Source organism: Vidua macroura, chromosome 9, assembly GCF_024509145.1.
Source record: "Vidua macroura isolate BioBank_ID:100142 chromosome 9, ASM2450914v1, whole genome shotgun sequence".
Taxonomy (NCBI): domain Eukaryota; kingdom Metazoa; phylum Chordata; class Aves; order Passeriformes; family Viduidae; genus Vidua; species Vidua macroura.
In genome coordinates, this window is record NC_071579.1 from 27,436,226 (window position 1) to 27,462,776 (window position 26,551).

General features: G+C 40.7%; 2 protein-coding genes and 1 long non-coding RNA gene across 4 annotated transcripts in view; 2 read left to right on the forward strand and 1 right to left on the reverse strand.

Annotated features, from left to right (window-relative positions):
• CPT2 (carnitine palmitoyltransferase 2) overlaps nucleotides 1–26,551 on the forward strand; it is a 64,952-nt gene that overhangs the window by 13,274 nt on the left and 25,127 nt on the right. The gene's annotated exons all lie outside the window — the stretch shown is intronic.
• SLC1A7 (solute carrier family 1 member 7) overlaps nucleotides 1–26,551 on the reverse strand; it is a 46,673-nt gene that overhangs the window by 3,115 nt on the left and 17,007 nt on the right. For both annotated transcript variants that reach the window (XM_053985518.1, XM_053985516.1), the window contains 6 exons: nucleotides 18,380–18,422; nucleotides 17,378–17,597; nucleotides 14,965–15,064; nucleotides 13,438–13,671; nucleotides 6,415–6,609; nucleotides 3,233–3,367 (listed from right to left, as the gene is read on the reverse strand). In XM_053985518.1, coding sequence (XP_053841493.1) covers nucleotides 3,233–3,367; nucleotides 6,415–6,609; nucleotides 13,438–13,671; nucleotides 14,965–15,064; nucleotides 17,378–17,597; nucleotides 18,380–18,422 — 927 coding nt within the window. The remainder of the gene's footprint in view (nucleotides 1–3,232; nucleotides 3,368–6,414; nucleotides 6,610–13,437; nucleotides 13,672–14,964; nucleotides 15,065–17,377; nucleotides 17,598–18,379; nucleotides 18,423–26,551) is intronic.
• LOC128811706 (uncharacterized) lies at nucleotides 3,338–11,267 on the forward strand. Its single transcript, XR_008438434.1, has 2 exons — nucleotides 3,338–3,487; nucleotides 11,092–11,267. It is a non-coding gene; the product is annotated as an uncharacterized LOC128811706 (long non-coding RNA).

Consider the following 26,551-nt stretch of genomic DNA (forward strand, 5'->3'; position numbering starts at 1 on the left):
ATTTTGTGTATATATAGTTGAACTATTTTTGTTTTATTCACTTATGGGATTTCTTCCCTGTTTACACTTTTTACCCACTGTCTAAAAAATAAATCTATTAAAATACAGATTGTAAATAGACAAAAGTAACTGGCTGTCAAAGACAAGTGTTACACTTGAATCATCCTGGAACCTATTAGTTGAAATTGATGAGATTTCAGATAGATGATATAGCTTTTAAGTCTGAAATACATCATGTCTTTCCCAAGAAAAACATATACATCTGAAAACTCTGTCATATTAGTAACTTAATTTATAAATGTAGGTTATAAAATGGAGGTTCAGAAATCTCCAGATGTTTGGCTTATTAAAGTCAGTGACAGTCCAATATCAACACTGCCCAGATTTCTGATCCTGTATCTTAATATAGAAAAGAATTGAAACTCTGTGCTGATTTTTTTTCAGATATTTTAGGCAAGTATGCAGTGCATATAAATGTTTATGCATTTGCCTGCTTAATTATCATGAAAATTCCTGTATGAAAGCTTATTTGTATGTGGAGTTACCAAATTGTTTGTGCAACTGCGAGTAACTTCAGCAATAATATTCCACAGCCTACACCTAGATGTGGTTGTTGACTCCAGGACCCAGTCCTACACTTGTTTGCTTAATCAATTTTTAAAAATTCCTGCTATTCTGATTTTGGGTTTTGCGCTGAAGAAAATTTCCACAAGAACTTGTTAAACAGGGAAAAAAAGCAGTTACAGCACATACTGATAAAAGTTCCTGTTACACACTGACTTCTTTCCTTCTTGATTATCAAATAGTGATTCTTGGAAAGATATTCAGTGTTGTTAATTTTGGATTGTGCAACAAGTCAGCGGTGGTAGAGAAGAAGTTGTATGAGCAGAGCTCAAGAGTTTGAGCTCCCTTTTGAGCACTAATTAGCATCTTTTCAAGACAGGATTTCTCCAAGGAAACAGTGCTCCACACTGAAACTCTTAAGAAAAGGGACTGCCTGGCACGTTGTTTGACCAGTTGTGTTCCACGTTCCGAGTGTATGGAGCAGTCTGCACTATGCATGAGGAGAATCACAACACACACCATTGGCATTTCTCCACTGAGAGGCCAACCTGCTGCTGGTGGCATTTCTCTCAGTGCAAAACTGTGAGTCAGTGGCATTTGAGCTGTAATTGATATTATAAAGATGTAAAACTTTTACCTTGTGTTTGATAAATGAGCTAGGAAACATTTTGATTGTCTTCTTTATGTCTCTAAGCACTAGCTAAAGGTATGAAGGTCACATACACGTTATGGCTACCTAAGAGAGTTGTAATACCTGCAGTGCATTGTAATGGGTATTTCAGTCTCGTGAGATCATCTAACCAGCCTTCTTTAAGCATTCTTCATACTCCAGTACTTCCAAAACTAATACTGAAAATATTCATTGTGTCAACCATGTTGACACTTTACATCTGCAGGCTCTTGAAACCACCAAGTGCCGAAATACAGAAATATGCTTTTTGTTTGAAAGGTCATCTGCAAAAGACAGAAAATTGGGTCTATTCCTTACTCACTTTTTAATACCATCTGGAGCTATAGTCTGAAAAGTCTTTTCTCTGTTGTTTTGAAAAGTTGTGTAAGACAAAAAGAAGAATAATTCCCATGTACACTGGAAGGCTTACTGGAAAAACAATGAAATGTTGATGTTGCAAGAGCTGGGCAAAAACTGAGTAATATAGAGGGAAAAGGCTTTTGTAATACAGTCTTAAAATATTCATACAACACAAGATTCATGACTCCTATTAATGCTAATAATAATAATTTTCTATTACACTGGACAGAAAATATTTTTTCTCACAATTCTTCATATAAAAAAAAAATGTGGCTAAAAGTTGAATAAAATAGGATATATAACAGAATGGTCTTGTAACACAATTTACCTAGAACCCTGATGTAATGAAACTCCCTATATTAAAGGACATGTATTTTATTTTATTTATAGCTTAAATAACAATAATTTGGACATTTCCTTGTGTATGCATATGCTAGTTACACAGTTAATTGACATGCTAATGAGCTAGGGACCAGTATTTTATGATTCATCTTCCTAAACTATTCAAAATTGATTGATGAAAGTTGAGAGTTCAAATAAACCACTACATATGAATTTTTAAAGTAACTCTTCTCATGGGTGACATAAATCCCTTTTATCCTGAGTGTGTTAAGTTTCAGCCCCTGGCTCTGCTGTTAAATGCCCCATGGTTGGGGATGCAGCAAAGTGCCCTCTCTACAGAATGCCTGCAATTGCAAAACTGGGGGCTGTAAGCAGGTGCTGCCTATTTAGCACTGAAATCAGAGAGCATAGAATTGCATCAGGACCTGGTGAAAGGAAGACATGGTTGATGCCAGCACTCAGGCTGACTGTATTGGGGTTGCAGCAGCAGTAGCCATACACAGCCCACACCATCACCGTGCTGTCATGGCTCTTGAGGCCCAGGGGTGCCAGTGGTAGCAGTGGTACTTGCTGCTTTAGCAGTGGCTCAGGCCTCTTGCAGAGTGCTTCACTACTCTGAGATGATGGCCTTGAAATGTCAGTGGGCTGATAACCAGAGTGCAGGCAAACCATGTCTCCTAGGAATGTTGGCCCCTTATCCTTGCCCAAGGCAAGGTGCTAGAGTTGCCCCTGAAGCACATTTGTCTGGCTCAGCCTTCAAACTTCTCTTGAAGATCATCATCCAGCCCGGCTATGTGCAGCCACTTCCACTGCCTGACTATCCTGCTAGATAAAAGTAGTTGTTAAGTTCCTTTGGGATCTGAACTGAGGTAGGTACTTTGTTCTACTTCTTCATCCTCCCTTCCTGTGAATATGAAGATTGATTAATGTCCTCTTCTGGACAATTTAAAAAGCTGCTGTGGTGACCTTTTCAGCTCTGGTTTTAGACTAAATGGACTCCATTTCTTCAGCCTTTCCATGCAAGACATATTTCCAAGCCTCACCTAAACTCCCTCATTTGTCTTTTTCAATATAATGTCCACATCAGCAGAGTTTTTAATCTAAGGCTACATTAATACCATTTCAAATTACATAATCACTTCCTTTGCTTTATATATATATAGATATAGATATAGATATAGATATAGATATAGATATAGATATATAGATATATCTGTATTACTGTACCCCTGGAGACCATTTGCCTTTTTAGCAAAGTTGCCCCCACGGAAGCCTCAAGAGCTTTGTGTTACTTACAGTGCCCAGTCGACGGCAATAATCAATGTGATGTCGTCTGTTGGGAGCCCCACCGAGGTGAGAACAATGACCATTGTCACCAGGCCAGCTTGTGGGATGCCTGCAGCACCTATGCTGGCAGCTGTTGCTGTGATACTTTAACAAGGAAAGAAAGGAATAAGCTTTACTTTCTGTAAGAAACCATATCATGTTTCTAAACCATGCTCTTACACAAGCCATGCATGGAAGTGCCAGTGTTTTGTGGACAGAATCCAGGTGAGACAGCAAGAACAGGCCAAACTGTCTGCCCAGGGCTAAATTCTCACCCTCAGCCTTTGCAGCCTTGGCACCGGTGGAGCAGTTCTGTTCTCTCCCTGTGTCAAAGGTGCAGAGCAGAGGGGCCAGCCACGCTGTGGGCTGAGTTCTGCCAACTTCTCATGGGTGATGGCACACCCAGAGCTGTGTGCCAGGAGTCTGCCAGCCCCACTCATGGTTATCGTCCTTGGCAGCTGAGCTCCCAGCAGACACTTTTGGGTCACCATGGCAAATCTGTGGCTGGCCCTGCCTGGGGCCTTTACTGTCAATCCGTTGCAAGGGTTAGGCCAAGGGTAAAGAGGCTGGGCCAGGGGTGAAGCCCTTGCACAGCACATGGCTTTGCATACTTGGATCTAAATATGAAGCAAGCCTGAATGTGACTGTACATGTTCAGTTTCTGGAAAGTATTTTTACTTGACCTTCATATCATTTTTTTCAGCCAGGCAAGTAGAAATGAGTGGGAGACTAGGGTAAGAGTAGACCTGGCAGGTTTAACTTTTTTTTTTCATAATGTTATTTTTAAGGGAGGGATTTAATTCCTTTTTCCAGGAGCAAAAGTGACTGGATGTATTCATTTCCACTGAACTAGTGACTTCCAAGAGCTAGGCCATCCAGCAGAAAGACAAAGAACAAATGTTGACAGTTGTAAAAGGATGACAGAAAGCATTTACACTGATAATCCTTTGCATTCATCAGTCAAGAATGTCAGAGCTTTTGGAAAGCAGTTAAGTCTCATTAACCTACTATGGAAAATGAGGATAAGTGTATTCACCCATATGGAAACTGAAACACAGAGCTATCCAGTCCCTTGCTTACAGCTGTACAGCGTACCAGTACAGTATTTCTACCTAGAGCCCTTTTTTTAAAATAAAAAAATACATTAGCATGTGGGTGTGATAGGGAAGGGGAAAGACCTAAAATCAAATTTTGCAAAAGTTAATCTGTGTAGCATCCTAATAATATTGTAATAGAGCATGGATAGGAAGGAACAGAAGTTCAGTAGCTAAGAGATAACTATAATGAACATTAAAAGCCTTTCCAGTAAGTGCTATGAACTGTCTGTCTGATCAGGACTGCTTCTGCCTCTTACATCAGGCCACAAAGTCTCAGGACCTACTTGGGAGTAAAACCAGGAATGTTTAACTAAGACGTTACAAGCAAGCTCATCTGCTATTCCATTCCATCTTTAACTTAATGTAGATGTTTCTTTCTGTAAGATGATCAGTTGATGGAGATCTTTACTCTCTTTCTCTGCTACATCAATGTTTGCATTGATAGAAACTGTTAACCTGGATTTTACAAACTATGAGCAAAGTAGACTGATTATTTGTCTGATAATTTTTCCCCTCTGGCAAAAATATCCTGGCATTCAGAATTATTTGAATTTTAAATCTCCAGGTCCTAAAGTATCAAGATCTAGGTACTGAGTCCACCATGATTTTCTGTTTAGCGTCCTCATTTGTGCATCTTTTTATTTTTCTTCTCTTCTTGGATTTTTCCCAATCTTTACTTGTATTTTCAGTCTACTGTTTTACTTTTGTCTGGTCTTTATGTACTGCACTTAATGTGGGGGGTAAAAGAGATAAAAGGAGGTTCTGCTAAGATAAAGTTAGAGCTTACATTCTTTGCATTTGCTGTCACCCTTCTTCTCCTTAATTTTTAAAATTACTGTTCTTTACTTCAAAGTGTGTGTGATATCTGCTCATGCTCTGCCATGTTTTAGCATCACATGCTTAAAAAAAAAATCTCAAAATTCCAAATCAGAAAAGACTAAATTTTAGCACAGGCTCATTCCAACAGTTTTCAAATAGAGTGCAAGCCTGAAGCAAGAGCTCATATGGGCACAATTTATTTCTTCTTTTTGTAGTCCAACCAGGTCTTGCCAAAAGCCCATTAGCAAATCTAAGCTGTCATCTGGGGTTGGTTTCAGCACTCTCCTCTTCCTGTCATGAAGGTTTTCAGGTCCAGGAGAAGATGGGCAAGGCCCAGCAGTGTAAATGGGGCAGTGGTGAGGTCAGTGGGTGGGTAGTTAAGCAGATCTCAAATATATTGCACAAAGCTCTGACTATGAGGAATGTTTTTATAATCATTTGTTCCCTGCTGGAAACCTGCAGGTTTCAGTCCCTGAGGAATTCTTTGGCAGTCACTGGAGTTATTTTGGCAGTAATTGTTCAGCTGGATCTTCCAGTCTTTTGGATCCATTACAGACCTTTCAAGGATGGAGTACACAGCTATAACACTCTCTACCCACTGCGAGCATGGTTGTTTATGAAGCTTTCTGCTTTAACAAGCAGCAGAGAAGACAATTAAAAAACATCTTAGTGACCTGACATCTTTGTGAAAACCTGCCCTGATGGTAGCATCTGTCCTCCTTCTCTCTTCCCCTAATCCTGCAACAGCTTCCCGGCACACACTATTCCCTGTCACCTGATAGAAGACTTCCAGTTTTGCAACTTTTTAACCTTCTCCTTTCACTTGAAGACACAAATCAGACTTCAAGTTGAAAACAGTTGTGAAGTTTAAAATAGTGTTTTAAACACCAATAATAATAAAATGTTCCAATGCTAGAAGTGATCAATGGGTTGCCTAAAAGCAAAAATTAGATAGTTATCTTCAAAGAGAAGCACATTTTCTGGTGTCCACATGCATCTATTAAGCAGGACCATGACAATTTCTCTTTGAGCAGTTACTGATCTCTTACTTGGAAACAACCCTTCTATGAGGATGCACCTTTGATAAGAGCAAAGATGAGTTTCATTCTTGCTACATACAAGAGTAGTGTCTCAGACTAAACAAAATGATGACCCTGATGGGTCCCTTCCAACTCAGCTGATTCCATGATTCTATGCAGACTAGCAAGCCCCAGCATGTGGAATTGTGGTTGGTACCTTATGGTAATGATCTGCCCAAAGTCCAGCTCGTAGTTGTTGACTTGGGCGATGAAGATGGCGGCCACGGCCTCGTACAGCGCCGTCCCGTCCATGTTGATGGTGGCTCCCACGGGCAGCACGAAGCGCGCGATCCTCCTGTCCACGTGGTTGTTCTCCAGCAAGCACTTGAAAGTGATAGGCAGAGTGGCTGAGCTGCACAACAGCACAGAAGTACACACTGAGTTAGTTTTGTTTCTGGGGAATGAATGAATTGTAGCAAACCTTGTCCTGACAGGGGAAGTTTCACACAACCATCTGAGCTTCTTGGCTCCTTGCTCTGCACGTGACTCACTTGCCAGGTAACTCACTCCTTTGCTTGATGGAGGATAAAGACAGTTTCATGTATAAATGTTGGATTTAGGGCTAATTTTTCTTCCCAGAGTTAGAAATACTTTTCTCTTTTCCTGTTTCAGAGGGAAAGGGACAGAATTCCCACAGAGGCAGTGTTGTACACTCGAATGCAAAAAAAGGGAACAACATTCTGTGCAACTTATTCCTAAAATCTCTGAAAACTGTTTTACACTCATGGTTTCTAAAAATGTTTCCTTCCAGGCTTACCTCATGTATAAACAATTTTTTATTTCTGCGAAGTGTTAGACAAAGATCTTATCAACAGCAGCCTGAAAATAAAAGTTGCAGACAAAACGTCTGTGTTTAAGAATATAAAATCCCATTTTCTCCCTGGGACAGATCTGCCCCCATCTCTTGTATGATCATATAACAGCCACATAACTGCAGGTCATATAATAATGTGTACATATGTAAATAAGAGATGTGTGGAATAGAATAGAATGATATAAGAACATTTGACAGATACTCATTTTAAATTGAGCTTGATACCCTAAAAAATATTTCAGATTTTTGTTTTCATTAACTGAGACAATTAACAAAACACTATATGGTCATATATTTTCTTATTTTTAATAAAAGGCACACATTTTAAAATACTAATACACTGAAATATATTTATTTGTATATTTTATCAGCCTTTTGGTAACATTCTGCATTTTACCATGTGGTGTCTCATTCACTGATGTCATGAGTAATGAGACTGCATTCAAGTGAGTGAGGGGGTATTTTTAATGGCACATCAGTTTGTATGGAAAATAAGTAACACCACTGAAAAAAATACACAAATCACAAAATATTTTCCTTGTTATTATGCCAACTTTAATACACTGCTCACTATCTGAGACTATTTAACAGATGCAATATAGCAAAATTCTTCAGAATTGTTCCAAAGTTACGTCTTTAAAAAGATGGTAATAGGGGACGTATAGTATGGTGACAGTGTGATCTTCAGTGTCCTGTTGCCCTGAGACAGGAAATCCAGGTGTCTTCCTCTGGTTTGGCACTTCAGATTGCTCTGTCACCGTGTGTAGTGACCCTCACATCACAATGTGCCTCCAATACCTGAACTCACAATTAGCTGTTCTCAATTGAAAATAACACACTGGATCTGCAAATTCTTTCTCAGTTGTTGCAAATGTCCTATAAAAGCACAGAGGGATTCCAAAAACTCTGAAATAACAACCCCAAGTTTGCAGGAAAGCCTAAGCAAAATGTTTCCCTGAACAGGAGTTGTCATTTTATATTTGTGCAAGCTGTTGTTCGAGGAAAGTAACCGTGTTTGGAAAGGAAAAGTAACTTCCTGCCATGAAAACACAAAAGAAAAAAGTCAAGGCTACGTTTTCAGTATGATATCTCTGTTTTCTATAACTTTATGAAGTCTAACTGCTGAATTATTTACTACAAACTGGCAGTCACTGCCTGAAAATCCAGACCAAAGTCTTTCTCTAAGTAAATATGCTGGAAAGGCAAGTAAGCAATGGAAATCTGATTACCTCCTGCAATTGGGGTATATTAAACTTTTTATTCAGGCAGTCCTACTATTTAATCAATATTTACTTTGAAAAACAAACACAGTTTATCATAACCCCGTAATCCCCAAGCTGCTCATGAGGTGTCATTTCTCTCTTGAGTGTGTCTGTCATTTTTCACACGGTCATTTGTGAATGACTGAAATTCTCTGTCTCTTGTTTACCTTAAAATGTTCATAAAAGAAGAGGCTGTGGCTCACAAATAATGCAGAACTGAAAGCCATGGGAGTAGCTGCAACTGGGAGCAGACTCAGTAGCATTTCTAGATATTCTGACTAGAGGCTTCACCAAGAAAAAAGTATTTAACTCATTGTCTGCCTTTTCTGCAGCTACTCAGTTTTGGAGAGTTACTTGTTTTTAAAGACAGTCTTCCCTCAGACATTTGGCTTTTCTGTAACAAAACCCTGTCTGATTTCTTTGGGTAGAAATGAGGACAAAAAGGTCATCTTACAAGTCCTTGCCACCTTGCCCACACTCTGACATACCAGAATATTTAACCTAAGTGTCTGCCTGTTCTGAGGGCAGAGAGCTGAGTTGTCAAATGTACAAATTTTAGCTGATTAATGTGTTACAATTTGATTGAGATGTCAAAAATATTGTGCAAAACAATCTCATAATACCAATGGCACAACCAGCAAAATCTGTATCTGTTTCATTGTTGTAAACAGATTTTATGACACTTTTTTTGCAAGAATTCAACTTTTAAACTTGTTCACTATCTCACAGTTAGGTGTGTCTTTCATTTGAATTTTATGCTACCTGAAGTAAAATTTCTAAGGCACATAACAACACATTGAATTATTTGTTTGTTACATATTACAATAATAAAAGAAAATGGTGAGAATGTAAATGCAATGATGATTAAAAACGTGCAAGATATTGAAAGAAAACAAATTTCCAGATTCTTGTACTTTCTTAGACAACTACTACATTGTCTCACTCAAATTTATCACACTGCATCTTAGAGTTAGTAGGATGTGTGTCCTACTTACTCCTGCTGAAAGACTTTCCAGAACTCTCTGCTCACATGAGAAATTGAATTTATAATCTAGAGGTAGTTTTCTCAATTTACACTAAATTTGCTTTTATGTGCTTTCTATATTTCTCCTTGCACAGTCAGCTGTTGCAACACATGATGTTAAAAATCAACTTTTTCCTCTCTGCCTGGATTGACCCAATCAGTCTTTTTAACCTCTCACTTAGAAGATTGCTACTTTACATCCCTGGTTACCCTTTCAGCACCTGTTTCATAGAAATGAACTTTTCCTGAGTACACCTGACAAAAGTCATGTGGAACATCCTAGAAGAGGTAGTCCAATGATGTTCCATTTTTACTCATGTTATATCATCTGGCACACGCCAGAAAAATACGTCTTATTTAAGGCTTTGGCTACTGGTGTCTCTCTGGAGGCATTGGAGGGAAAAAAGGGTCCTACTGTAGATCTGGAGTAATATTAATATATAATTTCAGTATTATAAAAGACATTATCAAATAATTTGTCTAGTTTGTCTCTCTCATTAAACTAGGTGAAGTTTGTTTTCTTGAAAGCTACTTTTATCTAGTGTTAAACGGTGGAGCAGTAACATTAAAGCCTGACATTTAATATTTATTAAGAGAAAAAAAAATACTCTAAAGCAGTGATCTTAATCTGTTAAGTCTTTTAAAAACTGACCCAAAGCTTTCAGCTGAGAGGTATCTTCTGCCAGCATTAACTCTAACAATTAAAAATACAATTCAGAGTCTTGTCTCAATTTTGGGATAAAATGCTGCAGCTGCAGACACTGAGCATAAGCTAATGCTGGCCCAGGCCAAGCTCTTACTAGTGAGAGCCACAAAGACAGCCAGTCACTGTGGAAGAACAGCTGTTCAGCCTGCTCTGTTTATCTTATCATTCAAATGCATTTTGATATTTGATCCAAAAAATCAGCAAACTGATCTCATCTCCCCTTTCTAAATCTGCCTTTAATTTACACTGTGCAATAGCCAAGATCTTAGTGTTTCATAAGCAGCAAAACCCTTGAAAAACTCATGGTTTATAATTTGTCTTCAGAGGAGATGAAAATTGCTTCTTTTGATGGGATGTACCACTGAAAAGATGCTGTTTTAATTCATTAATGATATGGAAAGATGACCTAGAAAAACAAAATTCCCTCTTGCCATTGGAACGAGGAAAGCTAAGATCAAGAAGAATTTTGCCTGCTGGCCAAATTCTGCTTTTTCAGTGTGATAATAGGTGACAAGATCAGGGGCAGTGTGAGGGGAAGAAAAGAGTCAGAGTCAGAAATCCGTAAATGTGCAGCCTGACACCCCAGAGCAGGGTGGGCAGGGGCAGCACGTGCTGTGCACCTCCAGTGGTGCAGGAAAGAGGAGCTGTGCACATTTGTGTCCTAAAGGATGCACCAAAGGAAAAAGACCTGCTTTTCTGCCCCTGCCTCTGCACTGATATTGGTGCAAAGCAAAATATGCTGTGGTTGGGCTTTCTGGAGAAGCATAAGGGGACTGAGAATGGGGTGCAGGACCTTTCACTAAGGGGAAATGAGCAGAAATAATATTGAGATTCAGTAACATCCTTGCCAGCAGATGGCTGCTTAGTGGCTTTCAGGTTCTCCTGTGTTACATTCTTGGGCTTTGTAAATGGTATTGTTTTTGCTTCTTGTAGTTTGATCTTTAGCTGTAAAAACAAGCTTTTCCCAGGTGCAGAGTATCTCCAATGATTATCAGCACACTAACTCGTGGTTTTCTTTCTATCTTTAGATGTAGACCCGAACCAACACAGAAACATCTCCAAGAAACACATCAGTATTTTTAAAATCAACTCTTTGTTCTCCTCTAGGATGATCTGAAAATCCAATACCCACATGACAAGTGTTATATAATGCCCCTGTGGCAAGTCTTATTTAACCAAATACAGATGTGTTGACTGTCAGGCAGCTCTCCTGTCCAGCCCCAGTTATTTGTGCATGTTCTTTTGGCAACAGCTCAGTTATGTGCAGTATCCATTCCTTTCAGTGTAATAAAGGTGAAAAGTTCAGCTATCTCTAGAAAAGACACTGTGATTTGAGCAGAAAAACATTGGAAACCATGTTGGGCCTGTGTTGGATTTGTAAAATATATACACTCTTAAGGAGGGACAAACAGCTAAATCCAAAAATGTCCAAAGCCCAAATCCATATATTCAGAGCCTTCCCTCAGGACTCATCTTAAATTTGGTGATACTTTAGCTTCTGCCAATAAAGATATTAAATCTGGTATCAAGTCCTGCTGGTGGTTCTGGTGCAGACTGAGCTGCCAGCTAGTGCCAGAGCTCTGTTCCCAAATACACCCTCTCTGGCCCTGTAAGTAATTATTCCTTGCACAGCTGAAGGGAGAATGTGCTGTCTCAAAGCACTTGATGTCCCCACAGGCAGGGTCTTATCTGGGAGTCAGAGCCCAGGAGAGTCAAAGCACAGGTTTAAGAGAAAGATGAATTCCCTGTGTATTCCCCACTGTCAGAGGGCACTCTCACATCAGCTTGTAAGGGCTGAGGAAATGGGGCTGAAAAAAAAACCTCAAGTAAGAATTGGTTTCCCTTAAAGAGGCTCAGCAGAGACAGAAACCTCTCTCTCATCAGTTTCCGGATCAGTAAAGGACTCCTGAATTGGTGATAAAACCAAAATGCAATGTTGATGCATAATATAGAAAATCAAGAAAAGTAATGATTTTGAAATGGTGGAATACCTGCTGATCTTGTAAGTCTTTATTAAACCTCCCTTGTTAAAGGCATCTATACTCAAAAAAAGATGGATTTTTTTCCTAAGAAGAGAAATACTCAGATTTTTAGTAAAAGCTATCTGTTTCTAGGAAAAAAAAAAAAAGATAATGAAAGGAATGGCACAGATTAAAAAACTGAGTTGTCAGCAATAGAGGTTTTGGAAAGGGAATTCCTGGAGAAGCAGGGAAGGTAGTCAAGTGTGTCAAATGTGAGCCTGATGAGCCTTTTCCAACATTAACATCTTTAAGTGCAAAATTCTCATCTTACTTGAGTCTGGGGATGTGGTGACATCTCAAGCTGCAAACTTTTTATGTTCTAATAAAAAAGCTTTCCTTAAGTGTATTTAGAGTTTAAGCACCATTCACCATGTAATTTTTCTTGATTGTGTGTTTCTCAGCATGCTGCTCTTTATTGGTAATTTTGGAGCAAACTATTATATATAAAAACACCTTGTAAAATGTCACAGTGGAAATCCAGTACCTTCTACACTGAAATAATAATTCCCTCTTCCCCTTTCTTTTAATCTGTGGCTTCAGAGATTAAATCTGTGAATCAGATTGTCTAATCTGTAGACATTCCTTCAGCCACAGATGCCATGAAACTGTGTTGTCATACTGGCTACACAGAAATGTTATTTTAATTGTCATTTCTGTATCTGCTCCATGCAAGGCAATTCCAGCCCTTTCAAGCACATTTCATTCACCATTTTATCCATGTTGGGAGTCATTTTCGTAGCCTGTTCACAAGCTGGTTTCCATTTTCACTGTACCTTTGTTCAGCTATGGTTAAAACTCGTTGTACATCTTCTCTAAAAAGGATGCAAAAGATACTATTCCTTGAGCAGAACGCTTAAATACTTTCCCAGTGCTGGACAATAGCTTGCAACCACAGTCTTTTGTTAATGTACCAAGAGACAAAGACTAACATGAGTGGAAAGGATAAAATGTTTCCACATGACTGAAATAGGAGGTTCCCCATTAATACCAAAAATGAAGTCTGAACAAACTGCATGTCCCTCATATACATTAACTTTGTAGATGCACAATATTTTTAATATGGAAAAAGAACTTATTTCCTTTTTAGTCCTCTATGAAAAAAATTGTTTTATCCAATATTTTTTAAACCAAGGGAAAACAATATGACAAATATTATTGCCAAGTGGCTCCCACATAACTTCCAAATGTTGAAACACACATTTTTTAAATTTATACCAGTGAATTGGACAGAGACCACTGTTCAGATACAGATATATCTGCTCCACTACAGCAATAGTGTGCTCTTCCCAAGAGGTAGCTGGAGTAAGGCTCTAGCAAGTATTTTATTGGATCTGTCTAGAAACTCTATAATACCTGGAGGATGTGGCCAGAGCAATGAGCAAGGCTTGAAGGATCCCTCTGATGAAGACAATGGGATTCTTCTTGGTGATGAAGAAGTACATCATTGGCAGGATGAAGAGCCCGTGCACCACCAGGCCGCACACCACCGTAATGGCATAGAAACCCAGCTTCTTGCCAATGGCTGAGGGGTCATCCATTTCTAAGATTTTGCCAGCTATTAGGAACACGATTCCAAAGGGAAAATACCTGAGCAAAAAGAAAGACATTACTAGGAGACAGCTCCCTTCCATCACACAGCAAGAGCTGCAGCTCCTTCCAGTGGCAGTGCAGCACCTGCCCTGTCCGGGTTTGGCTGTTGTGTCTCCACACCAGAGCAGGATGCCCTGAGCACTGAGCTGGACAGTTCTGTCTGTGGCGTCCCCCTTAGCACAGCTGAGGTTATGGTGCTGGCAAGGAATGACTTTAAAATGTTTTGGTTCCAAAGGTAGCTCTGACTTTTTAGCTTCAGGCAGGTAAATTACTGGGAAGAGGGGGAATGAATCCTGAGCTCCTCTCATGTGTTTGTGTTCATGTTGCTGTTCATGGATTTTTGTTGGAAGCTCTTAAGTAAACGTTTATGTTGTCTTTGGAAGACAGAGGAGAAACACCAACATGCATTAGACATGCTCTTGGACAGCCTGGGGGTTTGATTTGGGGCAGATTAATAGGCAGAAGAATTGTTAGTTTCTGAATCTGATCTGGACAGGTGCTTTATCAAAACTGTGCTTCTGTGTGCAGCTGCGTATAAAGTCATGGATGCCAAAAAGCATTAAATTAAAAAAAACCAAAAAAACCCAAAAACTGGGAGCATCCAGCCATCTTCCACTTGCAGCCGTGCCATCTCCAGAGACTTGACAATACTTCCTCATTTTTCTAGAAATAAACGACCTCCTTTGACATATCCACCCGAGCAATTCCCTTACCCAGCTCAGTCAGATTGGACCACATAGCTGGAAAGAGAGGCTGTGTGCTGAGTGCTGGTTCTCTGTCCCACATCAGGCTGAGCCACACTGGGGGACATCCTGAAGTGGGAAGAAGGTGCTAAGCTGATAGTGCTTGTTGTTGGCAGCCACGTGCTGTTCCTCTGATCTTTGGGTCAGGTGTGTTGGCAGGTCTGGCTGGGTCTGCAGCAGTGCTGGAAGGGATGGAGGTACCAGCTAGAGCATCCCATCGTGCTTCTCCCTTGTGTGGCCTGGGTGGCTATGATCCCCCTTGGCTTGCCCAGGGATTGGCAGTGCCCTTGGGACATACAGCACACCCCACCCAGCTATACCATGTTCTGTTATTTGGGAGTAACATAGAAGGTGCCCTGTCAAAAGGATGGTACAGACCAGGGACAGATGTATGTGCATCCTCAAATGCTGAGGCCCTGCAAAACCAAGAGTTATTCATCCTCATTTATTTCCCTAGAAATAAATGTGTGAGATTTCTGTGCATTTTCTTCTCTTGAAATGTTCTTATTCTTTTTAAAAAATACTGATTTCCTTAACACTTACTTACCAAACAGCAACTGCCACTATCTTCATGACAGATTCGTTCAAACACTGGCAAAAGCTGACCAAAGGGACGCCGCTGTTCCCCATTCTTCCCAACATTATACCTGCAATCAAAGCATTCAGGTTCAGTTTCTCAGGTGTCTTCACACACAGCCTCAGTGCTTTCCCCCCCTGCTGAAACTCAAAGCCCTCTGGTAGCAAGGCTGTGTCCCAAACCATCAGTCATAGAGCCCTGTGTGGGATTTACCTGCTCTGAGTGATTTGTGGAACACAAACTGAGAAACATTTTCTATTGAAGGAATCTGTCTCTGCCTACAGCCAGGCAGCACCAACGAGGACTGGGAGGAAAAGCCAGGTTTTGAGGTTTGCTCTGGTAATGAGGAGTTAGTAATGGAGTCTCTGTCATATTTTTAGTAATTTTCTGTCTACATGGTAATAATTAACCTTTATAGTCAGTCAAGCTTTGCAGTTTTGGGGGAGGTAAGGAAATGCAGATTCATGGGGAGAAAGGCCAAATTGCTATGAAGACTAACTAGTAAAGAAGAAAGCAAATAAAACCCATGTATGTGCCCTCATTGCTCAGAAAAGAACTAAGTACAGCTCTGGGATGTGTCAGCTAACCATATATTCTCCAGACACTGTTAGTTTCCATGAATGCATATAAATAGACATCATGTTCCTATAGTTATCCTCCCTGCAAGGATTTTAAATTTTGTAGCAATTGCTACAAAGAGTCAATTGCTCAAGGAAACACTTCAAAAACTGGCTGCACCAAGGGAGTTTGCCTTTGAGGGGAGCTGCCTGGGGAGGCAGGGGCTGGCAGTGGGGTGTGAGCTGCCGCTTGCTCTGGATGTGCAGTGGCCTTGCCTTGAGCAGGAGCCCGGCTCTGTCCCTTGGAGCCCACGGCTCCGAGCCACGTCTCAAGCAGTGCGGCTTCCAGGGCCATCCCCTGCTGAGGCAGGCAGGGAGGCTTTCAGCTGCCTTATCCAGGGATTTCACAATAGCAGCACTCTCAAGATGTGAGTTTGTAAGCCTGTTAGAATTCATCTAAGCCATAACTTTCAGGTCAGAAGACAACATTCTTTCATTAAGCTGTTTCAGTGCTTCCATTTTGGAGGCAGAGAGGTGGTACAGTAGGCTGAAGACAGCGATAAACACTTGGCCACATCCTTTGTTCAAAACAAAAGCCTGCAATAGTCCCTGGTGATGACAGTTGTCGAGGGCTTGGTGTCTCAGGTTTGTTCATGGCTGGTACAGCCAGAGGTGACCCAGCAGCCATGCTGTGGGTGACAATCCTGGTGCTGTTTTGTGTCCATCAGCCAGGAAGAAGCCAGGTCTCGGCTTCTGCCTGCTGAGCCCTGGGCCAGCAAGACTGAGGGGCTCGGTAAAAGTCGTACATTCAGTTCTGGGCAGACAATGAATGATCTTCTGTTCTCAGAAGCAGAAAATTGCTCTTGGTCCTAGTAAGTAGATATAATTAATTCATTCATATCCAGTAGGTTTTGACTGGAATTGTGTTTGTGGTGATGTTGTACTTTGGAAATAGACTATAAAATACTACAAACTGGGAGACAGCCAGTTTCCAGCAGGGTTGTACAGGGAATACCACCCACTGGAGAAACTAAAAAAACAGAGACAAATCCACTAATTCTGGGTTTGAATCTTGACCCCTTGTGCAGGTATGAACCACAATATAATAAATACAGTCAAAGATGTTTTATGGAACTACCTTTGTTGACCAGATTAACTTCCAAGAATAAATTTACATAAGGAAAATTTAATCAGCATTTTCTTATAAAAGTCATCAGAACTTTATGATTAACTAAGAAATGTTTGTTTAATTTTCTTCTTTCAAATCCACAAACATAATATAACACACATGGCACCAATGAGTTCCTCCAGCAAGTTGAACTAAATAAATAAGCCAGACAGAAGCTCTTACTCTGACAAGCTAGTAGGTGGTATATAGCTATCTTGGTTGCAGGATACCAAAAATAAAATCAAAAAGTTTCAATCAAAAAAGGAGTATCCACAGATTTAAAACTCATAAAACAATGTGGGTTGGCATACTGGTAGAGGGCCCATGGGTCTGATCTGGTGGTAATTCCTGTCTCCTCTGAACACACTGTACGAGGTTGTCTTACAGTCAGCAAAAGATGGGTCATAAATAAAAATAAAAGATTGTTAGTGAATGCACAGAAAACTCAACTCGGTGGAACAAAAGTCATCAAGGATTTTGCAAATTTGTCTTTGAAAGGGTGAGGGTAGAGCTCTGTAACAGTCTTGCCTTTTCCCCAAAAAACTTTAGATAGAAACAGTTAAAAAAGCTGAGTCAAGAAACCAAGCAACCCCACCCCAATCCTTTTCTCTTAAATGGACACTTGGATTATTACAAACCAAACACGTCTGAAACCTACCCATCGTGGCAGAGAATATCACAATCCCAAGTACATTCATGCCATCACTGGCGCCTGGCTCTGATTTGTAAATCACTTCAGGAGGGGGGGTGATATCCAAGGCAAAGTTCTGGACATTGGAGCCGTTCTCGTCCTGGACTCCGTAGATGATGATGCGACGAGTGGTGCTCTCGGATGCCGCTTTGTTCGATTTAATGATAGGAATACTCCTGGTGCGATACTGAAAGGAAAAAAAGCAGTTTTTATTACTATATCCCAACAGGAATTAATAGTTTAATGAGACCTCCTAAGTGCTCTGTTTCAACAATGCTGCATGTTGAAGGGACTGGCATGAAAAGGAGAATGAACACTCCAGTCTCTATCTGATAAAATCTGTAAAAACAGTTGAATTTTTGGAAAAGCGTAACAAAACCAGAGTTTCCTATAATCACACCCTGGTGCAGCAAACACTTTGCCTCCTAACCAAGCTACTTTCCTGTAAGACGTAATTAGGAATGACTTCCTAGAGGTTCTAAGTGCCCCTCTCTTTGTGAGGTTCCCATGAAATGTTCCCTCAGGTGAAATAAATACAGCCATGCCTCTTGCTCCCTCAGAACCTTTAGATGAGCTTTTCTTGCCAAATTCCAACCTGAGTAATTAGATTCTTCCCCAATACATTACTTTGTTCCTTTAACTGAACATGATATTCTGTTCTTCCTTTGTGTGATGTTGCAGGGTGCTCTTAAATAAATTCCAGCTCTCCTCAGGTGGACATGGAGCTGACATAGGAGTGCATATCTATTCTCTAGTCATACTAGAGAGCACTTTATCCCTGTTTTGCCTTCAGATACCATGGCTGCTGAGGCTAATGGAATGGGACTCATTAATTCCTAAATGCTGAAGGTACTAACAGTGTCTGCAGTGGTATGCCATGGCTATATCTGGGTTGTGTTTTACAAAGGTACGTGTTTCATGTAATACTGGCTCATGTATTTCATCAGTGAAAGGAATATAGCCACTTACCTGCTTGAATGTGGCCTCAACAAGATTGGCTGGAAACATGTTCCTAAAAATGAACAAACAGAAGAATAATTTCTGTGGAACTGAAACCAACTTCTTTTTACTGTGTGTTGGGTCTGCCATGATAAATCAGTTCTTTGCCCTCCTGGAGAGAGCAAGGGCTGGGCAGGTGCAGAGGATGCCACTCTGTCCCACTGTGCCATACAGCTGTGCCTGGCTGAGCACAGCTCAACAGAGACACAGCTCCTCGGAACTGAAGTTTTGGGACTTGCTTCCAAACACCTGGGGAGCTCTGGCTCCAGATTCTGGCTCTGCCACAGTCTCCAAGTTGTAACTGGGGTGACATAATTGCTATGATTCCCTTCTCCATCTGCTGATTGGGGGGATGAATATTCTTTTATTCCATATTTTGCCTTCACTACTTAGATAATGAACTGTTCAGGACAGTCTGGGATGTATTCCTGAGACCCCTGGGTGCTGTAATCTACTATGGCACTTCTAAGTACTCTTGTGCTAATTCATAAACTCTAGTACCCCAATATATTTTCATCACTAAAATTGCAGATGATGTAGACTTTGCAGTGGTTTGGTCAAGAATTATTTGCTTTTCAAAAAGAGGATCTCATTCCTGATTAAAAGAGTTGAGATTAGAGCTGTACACTGCTAAATTTTATTTAGATACAGTTCTGAGGCTTCAAAATAAGAACCTGAATGAGGTCAACGGCTTCATCTTTGCTGAGCTACAGAGGAAGGCAGTGACCCAACACTGAGATTGCAGGGAGACCAATAGATTTTCAATTCCAAAAGGAACCCTTTTTGTCACCTTTTCTGACTTTCTGTGTATCTCACTCTGTAACATTTCACACAACTACATATGGAGCTAATTTGTAATTTCAGTTTGAGCTGGAAAGACAGAAAGACATTCAATCCTTATTTGAAATGGAGAGCACACCCTCTGCAGGCTTCAAAGAGGAATCATAGTATAACTGGGAAAAAACAGCTAAAAAGTCATACATTTCCATGCAGCATTTGGGAACCAAGATTTGTGTGATGATTCTAAGAGGATCATTTTCAGGTCTGATTTATTTCCAACTCTAAGTTTCTGAACCTTGGGGCAGAAGACAGTGACAGTCTATGACCCAGTTGTCTTCTTTCATATACCTGTATTTATGCAAGGAGAAACTCCTGACTTCTCCAACAAAATGACTTTTAATTCAAAGTCCTGCTTAAACCCCAAGACAGGTTAACCCCCAAATATATGTGAAAAGCCTATTCTCAGTTTTGAAGAGAATTGCTGTGTGCATGGACAGTTAAATGCATGCTGAACCAGGAACATTTTCCAGAGCTGCCTTCCTCTCTGCAGAAGCAGCAGCAGCAGCACATACTTGTTGCTAATGGAGTCACTGTGCAGCACTGGCTTAGAAACTTTTTTTTTTCTATTTTAAGTGATTATTACATGATATTATGGTCACACTTAAAAGTATGAGGTAGATTCTGCATCTGTAGCATCAATCACTGAGAGCAATTGCTACAAAGAGGAAATTGATTGTCATTTTTAGGGAGAAGTGTGGGAGAGAAATTTTAATTAAGTGATAGTAGTACTGCCTAATGATTGAAACAGAAGACTGAACATAAGAGGAACTTGTTGGCCTGCTGCTTGGAAGCATATGAGTCTCATAAAGGCATTGGATTGTCTCTGCAGACTGTCCATGAAGCTGCTGATTCTCTGGTTCAAATGTCAGACGTGTAGCCAAAGCAAGACACAGACAAGAGGCAGCCGTGCATCCTTTCCCTGTCAGGTGCAGGCACAACCTTCTGCCTGAGCCCTGGGGGCTTGACTGACACAGGGAACCAACTGAGGAACAGCTGGATGGAGCTGGGCCTGGCAAGATGGAGAGGATTTATAGGAGGGGGAGCACTAGAGAGTGGTTACTGCTTTATTGTGCCTCATAAGGGAATTCTGCTTCCAGACTGTTAAAGGCTTCATTAATATTAAATTGTCTTTGTTTTTGCTGGGCTGAAAGGTGCTACAGGAGTGCTCAGTGTGGTGCTTGTGTTCTGGCCTGCTGTGTGAATGTAAAATATTCTGAAAGCAGAGATCTACACAGAGATTCCAGCACAGCTCTGAATATGCACCTCACGTACAAGCTGTGGCTTTGCACAGAAACATGAATTTAATTGCTGATGATTTCCACTTTCTCCCTCATAGTCCTAATTAGTAGAATTAAGAACAATTAAGACTGCTTGAGAAAGGAAATATCATATGGTTAGTAGCTAGATTAAATGTTAGACAAATTTGTAGAGGATTAAAGCATTTTGTTTCTTTATCATTCTTTATCCTGCAGGAATTACAACTACCCACTTAATACTAGATGCTGGAATTCTCCCAATATTTTTTAATAAATTATGCACTGTGATCCAGTCTTTGAGACTAGCCTTACCAAAGTTACACAATTTATCTGCTGAAAGGATGACCTGAATGTGTGTGCCAGAGCCTCGGCTTATTTTTATTTTAAGCTGGTTTACTTGGATTGAGAAAATCCAGTATTAGCCAAAATTAAGTTTTGTTAATCAAAAACATCTAAGAGAGCAATTGGTGAATGAGATCTTTAATTGATCTCAATTGGTGAATGAACTCTTTAATGGACTAAAAACTAAAAAATGAGAAGAAAGAATTGAATTGCCACCTAGAGATGGAAGGCAACTGGGAGGGTTTCTTGGTTCTGTCAGGCCTCTTCAGAAACACTTCTTGCTTGAGGGGTATATTTTGCTGCACATTGATATTTCCAGCCATGAGCTGGATGTTTAGCAAGGATCTCCTGGGAATGGTTCAGAACAAGGGACTGAAGGGAGAGTGATATGGAGGATTTGACATTTTAGTATAGAACTGGGATGGGCAGGCTGACTGGATCCTCACAAGGTCCTTGGGATAGCCCTCCTGTGGGTTCCTGCCCACCAAACCTGAGTCCTGGGAAATGCTACAGAGTGGAAGCTTCAGTCTGGGTCAAAATCCAGACACGTGCATTTGCCCCAACACACAACAAAATGAATGGCAGAGTGTTGTACCTCTCCATCTCTGCCCACCTCTGTTCCAAGCACCCAGCCTGCCACCAGATTGGCCCCTGCAGATCTCTGTGAGCTTTACTGCAGCCCTGGATGAGATCCAGATGTACACACATGGATCAGGACCATAAAGTGAGGCTGTGTCTCTATTCAGGCACTGTGTTTATCACTGATGACACTGAATTAAAGACACTGCCAGCACTTAGGAAGGAGTGATTCAAACTGAGCTCATCATTGCTGTCAGCACCTATAAATACTCTTGTGTTTGTTCAGTTAAGAAGGCCAAGCAGATAAAACACTTCTGAAGTTCCAGCATTGCTTGCAGATTGCTTACAAGACACAGGTCACAAAATAATAGTGCAGGAAACTGAACATGATCTGGGATTCATTTCTCTAGCACAAGCAACATTGTCTAACCTCAGTGGCTCAGTTCAGCATTCGTAGCAGAAATAATTTCACATAAGAGTAGGGAATTAAACCTACTGCATAACAGTGACTGAGTCTGGTTTAAAACATAGATAAATTTTGGTCTGAGACAAGGATATTGTTGTAAAACAGAAACTGAAGACATAGGCTTTCTGGTTACATAAAAAAATTAACAGCTAAATACTGCCTGCCCTAAGGAATAACATTTCCCAGAGCATCTTCTGCCTCAGGAACTCTGCCAGATAGAGCAGGAGTATTCAGCTGAGGCTAAAAGGATGAATGTGCATGAAACTTCAATATCAGCTCAGTGAACCTTCTATAGAGCTGAACTACTGAGCCCAGCTGACACAGTGGGCCTGGCCTGCATTTGCTGTGACAGCAGCACATATGTACAAGTGACCCATTAATCACCATCTTTGACTGCAGCCTGCTGTGATGCACAGGCTGCTGCATTCTACAAGAACATTTTGGAGCCCTTCCCTAATTCTGCATGAGATAAGAGGATTCAGATGTAGATGTATTGAATTAGGAACCTGTATGTACATGTAATATGAGACAAATATGGCAACATACGTTCTGCACTTTGGTAGTCATGGATTTTGAAGAAATCCTGAAGACTTGTATAAAGTGCAGGCAGCACCTGGTCTGAGCAGCAGGTCTGAGGGTGCAGCTTCCCATTAGACACAGGACAAATTAGCATCTTGCCAAAAGTGGAAGGTCCTCTTCCCTTCCCCATTGTCTCCCAGCAACTGACCTATGAATTAAGTTGATTGATTTTGCTCCCCTAATTTCAGCTGCTTTAGGAAGCTGAATTGTGTTAGGAAGCCGTTCTTCAGCACTGCCTCCAGGATGTGGGAGCCCTCTTGTCTCTTTAGAAGGTGGTTGGTTCTGAGAACCACAGTAGTGGCACAAAGAGCAGCACAGTTAAACTGTGTCACTGTGACACTGTTAACTGAACTGTCCAGAGACCATGAGCCTGCAGCTACTGGGACAGCTCCTTCACATCTCCTGGATAACTTCTGTTAGAAATAACAGGCCAGATTCTGGTTTCAGTAATGCTACTGAATATCTGTAATACTCATTCTGAGTCCTGACCACAGTGTCATTAACTCAAAGCATTCAGCTTTTGCGGGTCCTTTCAGTCAGAAATGAGGCCAGCGGCTCTAGCGCAGGACTGCCACAGGTACGGCAGATGTTTCCTTGACTCAGAGCACCCCTTCCCTCTGGCACTCTGTGCTCTGCAGCCCCAATCTGGTTTTGCTCTCAGACTTCGATGTTATCAGCCCCTAATCCCTGCCACACCAGACAGTCTGGCTGCAGTCTCCCAGGCTGTGGAATTAAAGCCACCAGACTGGGGGTTTTGCTACATGTGTCCTCATAATATTTATTGGCCTATATTTGCACTAGGCATAAAGCAGCTTTGGATGCTCTGCTCTCCAATTTGAGCAAACGTAGCTGAGCTTGCAAGAACATTGTTTTAAGGCTGGGAATTTGACAGTATTCTAATATTTACGTGTTTGAGACCTTAGCCTGTCACTATATACAGCAGGGGTACAGAGAGCAAAACTGGAGCCTGAATGGCTTGTCATGAGAACTGTGAAGTTTGCAAGTTTTTCCAAGAATGAAGAGCACTGTAGCTCTTATTTACTATAGGCTGAGGTAATTCTCAGTGACAATACCTTAATCTCAAGAATTTGTTTACTTTTTATGTTCTCTGCATGAATTCATCACTACTGTTACACATGTCCTTAATCATACATCTGATACCTTCCTGCTGGTGTCAGGGGCTCCGGCAGGGTTTGCACTGCTGAAAGCAAGGGCAAAATTTAATCCAGAAAGACAAAAAAACAACCTATAGCAGGGGCCATGTGAGAAACCATCTTGCACATCAGTAGTCACCTCTGGTGCCTCATCTCATTTCTCAGTATCAGTCATACTACCTCCTGCTAAAAGGACCAAAGAAGGCTTTTGCAGAATTAATGAGGCACTAAAATCCTCATTATTGGGATAAAAAGTACTTAGAGAATGCAAAAATCACTAATCAGATCTAAGTTACTTTGTCTTGCTTTGGTTTTTTTCAAAGATCAGAGCAGAACTCATATTGTGGAATCATTTTGTCAAATGGGGACTTTTTATCTGTCCTGAGGGCTGCGTGGCATTTCGGTTCCAGTAAGGGATCTGAACTTTCTTACGCTGCTTCCTCTGAAAGAAAAGGTCCTGACAAAGCCCCAGCAGGGCTGTGGCTCTCTGAAAGTGGAAGCACAAATACATCACAGCTTTAGGCATCTCAAAAATGCTGAATTATATCAAAGGTAACACGACAGGCCCAGCGTATTTCCACTGTGGTTCCAGCAAAGCAAGTTATTCCATAAAAAGTGTGTGTTTACACAGGAAGAGGTTCCAGACCAATTGTCAGGAGGGTGGACAACAAATTCCCCTGCAAGGTCAAAGCTTTCCTAGTGCACTTTTAATTCCTGGTCCCTGTGCACCTCCCTCTCTGTGACTAAAGCCTACTGACCAGAGAGCAGAATTTGCTTCATAGCCCATCTCCTCAGGGTGGTTTTCATCATGGAATTATCTTTATTCCATGTTGGATTCATTTTGTGCCAAATAGAGACCACACATTTAGAGGGTTGAGAGTTCTTTGTAAATACTTAAGGTTGGGGCTCCTGTGGAGATCAAACTCTTAAAAATTAACCAGAAGCAAAGACCTGGTCCCAGGGCAGAACATATCTGGCCTAAGGCTGGTTTGTGAGATGAAAAAAACTTGGCAATCTGAAAAGAGTAAAAAATGGTGCTTTGCCACAGGGGACAGATAAATATTTCTATCATAGTACACAGTAGCTTTTGTCAAAAGGTACATTAATGTACAGCATACTTATTTTCAGAAGTTCTTTCATGGTTCAAAGCTGGATCATTTAATGCATTCTAAAAAATATTACTGTGTCTACATACAGTTCAGTCTTCAGTTGTAAACTTCTAAAGGTGTGATTCCTGATTCTGCACAGCCTGGACTTTTTCCACACTACAACAGATCCTGGGTTTTTCCTGCCCTACTTTCAAGAAACACAATTTCAATAATATAGGATACAGCCCTTAGCTTGAAAAAAGGGAAAGGAAGTGATTTTAAAGAGTGCTCAGGATTCCCATGAAAACATAAATCCTCTACAGTGTTTATATCCTCTTCTAACTCTTACTGGTATAAAAATAAAGCCTCTCTTGGTTAAGCCAAATTGATTTTCTGGGTACCTGCTATTAAATGGGATGCAATCCTGAATATTCAGTGGCAAAATGCTCTGATTTCTCTCTCCAGTAAACTTCAGAAATGTACAAATTTATTTCTCATGGGTCAAGGTGTGATTTGATCCTGTCTGCCTTCACTGAACTGGTTTATCTGGGGCTTTTGAGCTGAATAAGTTTACGATGCCACGCTGTCTTGTTAGACTTGAGAAAAACCAATAATGCATATGAACCCTGCACCTGCTGGTGGCCAAATCTGCAGTCAGCCTGATCTAAAACACGAGGGGAAACCCAGTTTGGCTGGGACTTTGCTTGTTTGTTTTATTTCATAAGCCACATTTTATTTCCCTTGGTGGGAAATGCAGGTGGCATGATTTCAGTCGTAGCAGAATCTCCCCTTCTAAATTAAAGGTAACAGATGTGGAAATATTAACTGCTAATGTCAACAGTGTCCTCCTGGCTCACAGAATGAGTTTTGCAAATGTTTGTCCTCAAATTATAGGCATTTTCTATTCTCCTAGTCAGGTCATTATGCTACAAAAGTAAACCTAATATTTTAAATGGAGCACAGTTAATGTAAGCATGTCCCTTTCTGTCCTTTTGAATAAAACACTCAAAAGCTGAATTGCTTTAAAAAATTGTATCTTGCCTTTCTTAATCTCTGAACTCATAAAAGGCTACTAAAATATCACTCTTACTTTTGTGGATGAAGTAGAAAGTTAATTTCAATAATTCCCACAGGAAGAAGAAGGCAGAGATGTTTGTTGATTCACTGCTTTTGAGATGCCCCAAAGCCATATTCCTACAAGAACCCTACCAGGTCTTGTATGAGCTGGGAATATTTCTCTGGCCCAACAGAATTTTCTGAACAATCCTCAGTGAAATAATTTCTTTTCCATGTGTTTTGGTTCTCTAGCTGTAAGAAAGGAAAATAGTCCTTGCCTACATCACAGAAGTATTGCACATCATGAGAATGAATCCATAAAAACTCATAAAGTGCCAGGTGCTAAAAGACAACAGATCCTTAGCCTGAGGATTATATAGAGCTTTAAATGGAAGAAAACATATGCCTTTCATAGGCCTTGCAATGCTTGCAGCAGAAAGCTTGAACAAAATGAGAGCAGATTTGTACATCTGTCTCACTGGAGCAATGAAGTGGTGGCTAAAGAGAGAAGCATCTTCAGAACAGCATCTCCTGCACAGCCTCGGAGTCACAGCTGCCTCCTGAGCTTGTCCTTAGTCCAGATCCAATGGAGAGGGAGAGGTTCTGCAAGGACGGGTTCCTGCACAGGGACCACCTGGTTAAATGGGCATCTTCCACAGGCAGCAGAACATTCTTGTCCCCAGTCCCCTGGGATTCTCTTTAGAAAGGAAATCTTTCAAGTACAGCTGTTTAGAGTGGCCAAAAAAAAAAAAAAAAAGATTGTACCGTGGATGCAATTTTTG